The sequence below is a fragment of the Pediculus humanus genome, genomic scaffold, assembly GCF_000006295.1.
Source record: "Pediculus humanus corporis 1103172107761 genomic scaffold, whole genome shotgun sequence".
In the NCBI taxonomy this organism is placed as follows: Eukaryota; Metazoa; Arthropoda; class Insecta; order Psocodea; family Pediculidae; genus Pediculus; species Pediculus humanus.
Genome location: NW_002987359.1, coordinates 588,638 through 597,777, shown reverse-complemented (window position 1 = coordinate 597,777; position 9,140 = coordinate 588,638). Strand labels below are relative to the sequence as shown.

The 9,140-nt window shown below is 26.8% G+C and overlaps 1 protein-coding gene across 1 annotated transcript in view; it reads right to left on the bottom strand.

Moving 5' to 3' along the window:
- Positions 1-504: 504 nt before the first annotated feature.
- Positions 505-9,140, bottom strand: part of Phum_PHUM350510 (dachshund, putative) — a gene marked incomplete at both ends in the record, with an annotated part of 56,518 nt that continues 47,882 nt past the window's right edge. The window contains 4 exons of the mRNA XM_002427823.1: positions 505-566; positions 987-1,214; positions 1,384-1,530; positions 8,328-8,411. Coding sequence (XP_002427868.1) covers positions 505-566; positions 987-1,214; positions 1,384-1,530; positions 8,328-8,411 — 521 coding nt within the window. The remainder of the gene's footprint in view (positions 567-986; positions 1,215-1,383; positions 1,531-8,327; positions 8,412-9,140) is intronic.

Sequence of the window (9,140 nt, the reverse complement as noted above, 5' to 3'; positions counted from 1 at the left end):
TTCTCTTTTTATTTTATTTTTTATTAGGTATTTTGAAAAAGTTTATTTAATAATAATGATAATAATAATTTTTTTTTATTTTTTCCGAGCGTTTTTTCTTTTTTACCCCTCGAAAATTTAAATTTGAAAATTTTTTTTTTTTTATTCAAACTATAGTTAATAAGAAGCCAGCCCCGTCGTTTGTTACACCGTGTAACCTTTTTTTTTTTATGGTCAAATTTTCCAAAGTAAGTACAAAAGTAAAAAGTTTTGTTAAGATGCAACTAAGAAACCCGACGTGAAGAAAAGTTTGTCCGGAGCAGCCCGGCGGGGCTCAAAAGCGGAAATCTCCTAGGAAGGAAGGAAGGAAGGAAAATAGGAAGAAAACCCTTTTTGAGAGAGTGAGAGAGAGAGAGTCCTCTCAAAAGTGGCGGCTTTCCCTCCCTCTTCTAATCCTTAACTTCCTACTCTAATCTAAAATGAATTGATAATTAGTTTTGAATATTGCGGGTTCCGCTTAACGAACTAAGCTTTCCACCAAAGGTTGATGGCATTCATCATGGTTTCTTCTTTTTCCTTCTCATACTCTAAAAACTTAATATTTGATTTTAAGAGGACTTTCAACGCCTACCTTCTTCATCTTCTTCTAAAGAAAAACCAAACCCCGGAAATCATTATAATCCATCCATCTTTTGATGAAAAATATTTTTTTTTTCTTTACCCGATGAATATCCGGTTTTTGAATTTTACTCTAAACTTTATAATAATAATAAATATTGAATTTTCAAAGGAAGAAGAAAAAGAACAAAGGAAAACAAGAAAAAAAAATTTTTTTTTTTTTACGACTCATTGTAGAGAAAATTATAAAAATTTATGAGTTATGAGATCCGTCGGGTGTTTTTTGTCGCTCTCAACTAAAACTCTCTGTTGTGCGTGTGAGTGCGTGAGTGCGCGCGAGAGGGAGGGGAAGGGGGAGGGGGACGTAAATAAATAAAAAAAAACATTACCTGAATAATTTTGCCAAAAATTTCCAGAGTTCATAATATCTAATCCGGAATAATTCCATTGTTTTTCATTTGTTAGTTCTCTTTCTTTTTCTCTTTCTGAGATTGTCTGCTGAGATCGAGAAAAAGGACTCTCAGATCTGTCTTTTCCCTGAACGGATGACGATAGTCTTTCTCTTGGTTTTTCTTCGTTTTCTGCTGCTGCTGCTGCAGCTGCATTTGCTGCACTTTCTGAAATACAAATATTACCAATAAATTTTTTCAAACTTATTTACAATATGAAAATGATTTCTTTTTTAGACGATAACGATCGTTTATTTGTTATCAAATGTAGTTGTGTGCGCGTGCGCGTGTGATTGATTGATAATGTTATGCGTTCGTGCGTGTACGTAAAACTTACCATTAATAAGTCTTAAAGCTTCAGCGGGATTATTTGTATTTTTAATTGCTTCTTCTAACTGAGATCGACGTTTTATTTCTAATTCCAGTTGTTCCTGGAGTCGTCGTCTTGCCTTTTTTTCTTTTTTTAGCCTTTTCTGGTAAAGTACTGGAAAAAAAAAAGAAAAACAATATTTAGTATTAGATTTCTATAATGTTACAAATTGCAACAACACGGAAAATTTAATGTTAATAATAATAATAATAGTGAGTAACTACGTCGTTTAATTTGTTATTATAATTTAAATAAAATAAAAACTAAATGATAAAATTGATAAGACGACATCTTATATATTCGGTACTATAAATAATTAATTTTCACGTTAAGAAAAAAAATTTATATATATTTGTAACGATAATAGCGATGATGATGATAATAATGATGATGATGATGATAGTAATAATAATTTATTGTTATTTTTTTTTTCTTTTTTTCGGACAATAAAATTTGATTGCCGAGAAATTGTGATTTTTTTTTTTTTGTTCTTTTTCTTTTTGTAGCCCTTAACCCTCCCCTGCCCTACTTCTCCTCCTCCTCCTCCACCTCTAACACATTTTAGGAACTTTTTTTCCATTATTCCATGGTATTTACGATATATTTTGTTTGGTCGTCACTGATAAAACATTTTCTTTCTTCAAATTCTTTATCTTTTACAATAATATTTAATAACTTTCAATTTATAGTTATTGGATTTTTACTGAGATTGTTTTCACACGAAAACTCTCTCTCTCTCTCTCTCTCTCTCTCTCACTCTCACCACCCTTTTTTTTTTTCTTTTCATTTTCATTTTTTTTTTTTCTTCTTCTTTTTTTTTTGTTTTGAAAAATTGCAATCGAGTTACAGAAAAAAAAGGAAAGAAAAAAAAAGTTTTTATTTACTTTTACGTAGATTTTTTTTTTTTTTGAAAAAATAAATAATTATTATTATTACATAATGATAATGATAACATTTATAAGAATTACAAAAAAATAATAATAATAATAACGAAAGTTTTGTTGTTGTTGTTGTAACACATTTAACCAATTGAATTCCAATTTTTGTTGTTTCGTTGAACAATTTTCGAAAACATATTTTTTATATAAAATTTTATTTTTTTTTTGTCTTTTTACGTGAACAGAAATCAAAAAAATGTGAAAAACTCGTGAAATGTTTGAAGAAAAAAAAATAAAAGAAAGTTGAAAGGTCAAATGATGGTTGTTAAATTTTTTTTTTTTTTCCGTTTTACGATATCAATTTGATAAAAGTTTTCACGAGGGTAATACGTAATGTTTTTTGTCATAAAAAAAAAGAAAATCAAATATGTTATGTTTCAAAAAAAAAAAATATTACGACCAACGATTGAATATAAAAATGAAAAAAAATTTTTTCCTTATGGACACGCACAATAATATTTATTTATATCAGTGTTTATGATAATAATAATAATTCGTCGTAAATGATTTTTTTACGTAACAATAAATAATAATAATAAGTTTTAAAAAATATATATTAATTATTACTCAGGTATTTTTACCTGAATTTTATTTTTTTTATTTTTTAAACAAAACCGGAAAACCTTGAAAATTGATTATCAATTAAATATTTTTTTTTTTTTAAATTTTAAGCCGAAAATAATGAAAAAAAAAAATTATTATTATCAAAGACAATAAAAGAACAAAAGAAAAAAAAAATTTTATATATAAAAAAGCGGATGATGCAGCTGCCATCATTGCCTCCAAGTCAAAATTAATCAATAATAAATCAATATTTTCCATTAATTTTTGTCTGCCATCCATGTATCGATTTTCTCTCATCTCTCGACCAATCAATTTTACACTGAATCATTTATAAAAATGATTGAAATTCAGAAGCTTTTCATTATTATTATTATTATTATTATTATTACAATACGTTTATAATAATTATGGACCTCGTGTAAAAATAAAAATTTTTTTTTTTAAAAAACATTTTCTTTAACTTTTTTTTTCTTTTAAGTCAAATAATTTTCTTTAAAAATTTCTCATTCATATTTGTATACATAAAAATAAATTTGGAAAAACTTTAAAAATGGCGACCTCATATCGGTATTACCGAAGGGGGAAAAAAAAAAAATTAAACTCAGGATTCGAATCATCGATCTGTCTACCTGGTTATATAACCTTTTTTTTTTCCTTTTCCTAGACCTCGAAAGGTTTTTTTCGGTCGTGCTAATCGCTATCCTTCGAAGGGCACTTTATTATTATTATTATTATTGTCATTTAATAAAAGCAATTTGTTCGAAAAAGGAAAACGACGGACTTAATCTTTATAATGCGATTTTACCCTTAGAAATTCCATAATGTCCTTTTGTCTTATTAATTGCAAAACACGTAGATTCAACAGAAGGTTGTAATGGTATTTTTTGGAAGGGAGGGAGGGAGGGGAGGGGAGGGGGGTTAAGGCTAAAATTTCGCACATGAAATTCTTAGGAAAAAGGTGGGAAAAAAGGGAGAAATTTACTTAAAACTTTACAGAATAAGTTTTAATGCTTTATGACAAACGAGTTATCTTAAGTCTTTCGGCCATGTGTTCCCATGAATACCCAAAATGAATGTTAATTCAAAATTTTCTCTTCCTTTTTTTTTTTCCAGGTAACTGCGTGTGTGTGTGTTTGAGGGGGGTTGAAAGGGGTGGGGGAAAGAGCCGTTGTAAGTTAGTTAGCTAAAAGTGAGTTAGTGCGCGCGGATGTGTTTTTATTACGTTATTATACAATTTTTTAAATAATTTATAATAAATAATTAGTCAATAAAACGTAATCGATCGCATTAAATTTTTTTTTTTTTTTTTAATCATAAAAACCTTCGTTATTTATATAATATATCTTTAATATAAAATTAATAATTAAAAAATTTATTTTTTTCAAAATCAAAATACTATAAAATACAAATATAATAATGCGTTACAAAAAAAAAAAATTTATATAAATTTGGAAAGTTTTTAAAATTAATAAAAAGATAACCCGAACGAGCGGGAGAGACGTCGAAAGGTTTTTCGTGAAACAAGCATTAATCTTTAAATCTTCTTTTCTCCAAAAAATAAGAGCGAAATCGGCCCTAATGGGTGGTGGTGGCGGTGGGGGTAGTGGTGGTGGTGGTGGAATTAACCAAGTTTCCATTAAGTGAAACCCATTTGAGTTATTTTCCTAAGCGGAATAAAATAATATCAATTAAAAGGGTAGATGGGCTTAAAAAAGAAGAGGAAACTTTGGGTGGAAGCCTGTTTATTATTATTACAAGAATCTTTAGAAAGTCTTTAAATTCAATTTAAGATGGATTCAACCCTTTCCGAAAAAAAAAAAAACAAAAAAAAAAGACACGGAATAAACCTGAAGACGTTAGAAGAAGAAGAATGAAAAGTAACAAAAAATTATAACTCGTCCTTTTTATGTAAAAATGAGAATAAAAAGTGTTCAGAAAACCTCGTTTCCGCTCGGTGAAAGCGTTAACAGGGTTAGTCATAATGGAAACAAAAAGGGAAACAAGGAGAGAGAGAGAAAGAGAGAGAGGGGGAGAAGAAAATAGGAGGAGAAGGGAGAGAATGTGAACAGTAAGAGAAAGAGAAAAGAACAAGTATGAGATGAGAGAAAAAAAAAAAAAGGAGGTAAATGTGAATGGTGTCGGTGGTGTCGGAGGTGGTGGTGGTGGTGGCGTCGGTGGTGTGGGGTGATGATGGGGGTTTAATCCTAGGAATCGGCCAAAGTCTTATTGTTGTAGAAAAGTTAAAGCTAATTTACATCTTTTTTTTTCTTTTCGTTTATTTTATTTTATTTTTAATAAATTTTTTTTTTATTAAAGTTAATTTTTTTCGTTCTTTCGTTCCTTCGTTCACGACAATTATTATTATTAATTTAAAAAAAGAAAAAAAGCCAAAAGTTTATTTGTTTCAAATTACAAAAATTTTTTTCTGACCTTTTGTATTTGAGATGGTTGCGGATCGTCAAAAATACCTTTTTACTCGTATTACTTTACGTTTTCGACCTTCCGCAGTTATTGAATGTCTTTCAAAGAATTTCTTTCCTTCAAAAGACTTCGGTTACGGAAAATTTAACAAATTTTCTTTACACACACACACAGACAACAACAACAACAAAAAAAAAAAGACAAAAAAAAAAGAAACATGCATATTTTAGTTAAATAATTTACATGCGTTGTTATCCTTTTTATCTTATTTCACTTTAAAACTTTCATTTTGGTTTTTGGTTACAAAAAAGGTATAAAATGAAAAATTAAAATTCTAATAAAAATTAAATTTTTTAAATTTTTTTTTAAGAAAAAAAAAAAAACAATCGTCGGAATTTTTTAAAATTTTTATTTAAAACAATAAAAAGACACCACAGGCGTAAATTCTCATTAAAATTCAATAATAAAAAAAAAAAAGAAAAAACACACAAAAGTGATTGAAGAGAGAGAGAGAGAGAGAGAAGGAGAGTGATTAGATGAAGATCTGGAACGGATGCTGCCGATAAGTATGCGGAACTTGTAATATAAAAGTGAAAATTGTAATAAATAAAAGTCTTTCTTTCGACAAGTGGCCACTGGTCAGAATTTCAATATTTTAATAACGTTCGAATAAGAACACCAGCCGGTAAATAGGTAGGTAGGTAGGTAGGTAGTTAGGAATAATTTAAAAAAAAAAAAAAGACACTTTCGACTTTCGAATTTTGTGTCTTTATTTTTTTTTGTTAGAATAAAAATTTTTGTTATACTTTGATTGAAATAAATTATAATAAAAGGGCAAAATGATTTTTAGTACCAAAATAAATTCTGTTGCGGTTATTTAAAGGAGATTTATAATAGAAACAAGTTTAAAATTAAGAAGCTGATGCCAACACGAATACAAAACATGACCCACAAAACCTTGTTTGATGAAACATCCTTTTCACCGCCGCCATCAAGTTAAATTATGTTTTCTTACGTTCAATTTAAAAAAAAATTTTTTTTTCTTAGCGCATATTGCCTAAACAGTAAAAATTTGGCGTTTTCTATAATAAAAAAAAAAAAAAATGTTGGGGGTCGGGAAATGAAAACAATTGTCATGAAAAGAGGTCATCAAAATAAGGGACACAATCCGAAAGGGGAAATAATTTTTTTTTTTTTTTTTGTTTTTAATAATTAAGCCCCAAGAGTAACGAATTATAAATCATAAAATAAGACAAGGCCATCAATTGGCATCACGTTCCTCAAGTACGAAGAGTAGGGAAAAATTATGTAATGCGAAACTTTTTATCGATAACATTTTAAAGAAATTTTTAATTTGCATCAACCGTTTTAACAACAACACATTGTTTCTTTCTTTTTTTAATATTTTTTCTTTCTTTCTTTTTCTTCTTACGAATAAAATAATAAAAAAAAACGCGGATAATAATAATAATAATAATAAAGATGAACCGCCATCGATTCGTTTTTTTTTTTTTTATATACATAACAATAGAATTTAAGAATATATTATTATTATTATTAAAGTGAGGAGAGGAAGGAAAGGAAGGATTCCTATTGTCCCGGTTCGGGTTATAGAACATTGACATTTTAAGTATCCCCAAATCCATTGTCGTATATATATAAGAGATATAAAATTTTTAATATGAGATTTTATGCTGACTTTTAACAATGAATGCCCCAAATATTTCTTTAAAAAGATTTTCTTTTTTTTTTCCTTTTCTGTTCGGAAATGGAAAAATATATAGAGAATGAATTTAAATGGATTTTTACCATACGTATAAATATTATTATTATTATTATTTATTAATAAAAATGTTTCAAAAATTGAAAGTTTTATAATAATAATAATAGTAATAAATCTTGGGAAAGAAAAAAAAGAAAAAATTACTAAGGGGTTTTTTTGTTGTTGTTGTTGTTGTCGTTCCTTGTTTTAAATTCATTAATTTGAAAATAAAGACAATAATAATAATAATAATAATTAAAAAGTTTTTGATAGTAAAAATTAAATGGCATATCGTATTATTATCGTCTAGCCAACCAATTTCACCTTCTCTGTTATTAATCATTTGAATAGAAAATCCCAAGAAAACTTTATTTGGCATTTTCTACAGATTTTCTTTTTTCTTTTTTTAAAGGTCACTTCTCTCTCTCTCTCTTTCTTTTTCCGACACAAAAGACAAATGGAAACCTTAAAAGAAAACGCAGAAAAAAAAAGGGGAAAGGAAGAGAAATTTTTTTTTTTTTTTTATTTTCCTACCCTTAATCAATAAGAAATTAATAATTTTTTTACGTATATGTCGTCTGGTTAGTGCATATCAGAAAAAATGACATTAATTAATGTTGTTTGTTTGTTTGTTTGTTTGTTATTAATAACAATTTTTTTTTCAATGCATTTTTTTATTTAAAAAGTAATTAAAACAACGGGGAGAAAGAAAAAAAGAAAAATGAAGAGGAGGGAAAAAAAGAAAAAAATGTAAACTCATGGAAACCTCATATCCGATAATTAATAAAAAGGAAAAAGAAAAAAAAATTAATTTAATTCATTGATTATTAAAAGAAAAAGAAAAGTTTTAAATAATAAAATGAAATGTTTTTCTTTTTTTTCCAGATAAAATAAAGGAAATGATATCCAGAGAAAACGGCCTCAAATTTTACTGCAGTCATTTTACCAGCTGGATAATTCTCTGGAGGCGTAATGAAGACTTTTCTCTTTATTGCTTACTTTTACTCCCCGTTAATTTAATATTGAATTCAATTTCACACTTTTAACTAACTTTAAATTTCTTTCTTACTTTATATATATAACAAAATCAAAATTCATTTATACTATTTTATATCTATAAAAACCGTTTTCTTTTTTAATATTAAACATTTTCATTTTATATATTTAAAAAAAAAAAATCGTGTTAATTAGTTATGTGACCTTATTTATAAATAAATAAAACTAACCTCTAGTTTTCTGTTCGTCCATCAATTGACGTTCCAGGCTGTCTTTCATTTCTCTTTCCCGAAGGATATCCATTTTTAATTCAGCTAAAAATAAAATAAAAATTTTTTTTTATTTACGGGTTAACAAATGCAAAAAAAAAAAATGAATTTTTATTACATGAAAAAGGAAAGAAAAGAAAAAAAAAGAAAAAAAGGGAATTTTCGTGTATTTTTATGAGTCATTCAATTACAATTTTTTTGCGGGAGGAAAATGAAAAAGTGGCAGAAGAATCAAAACAGGAATGAGTGAAGAGGATATGCAGAAAATGTTTTTTTTTTTTTTCTCTTTTCTTAAAATCGGTAAAACTAAAATATTACAGTTTAAATTTACATAAGAATTGAAAAACGTTTTTGGCCTCGAGGATCTTTTTTCTCTCTCACTCCCTTTCCCCCTCTCTCTCTTTTTTAATCTTGTTTTCTCATTGTTTGTTATTTCCTTTTCATTTTTCTTTCTTTCCTTTTTTTTTTTTATTCGAATTTTCGAGTTTCCTTTTTTTTTTTAATATATTATTTTACTAATTTGTCATTAAAAAAAAAAAAAAAAAAAAAAGGGAATAATAATCGATATCGAATGAATAAAAAATTTAGGGCAAATTATTTTAAATTCTTTTTTTCTATGATTTGTAATCAATCATAAATAAATAAATAAATAAATAAAATAACAATAAAAAAGAAAAAAATTTATCTTTATGTGAATGCACGTATTAAAATAAATCAATCAAAATTTTTTGACATTTTTCTTTTATTCATTTGTTTAATAAAAAAATTTTTTTT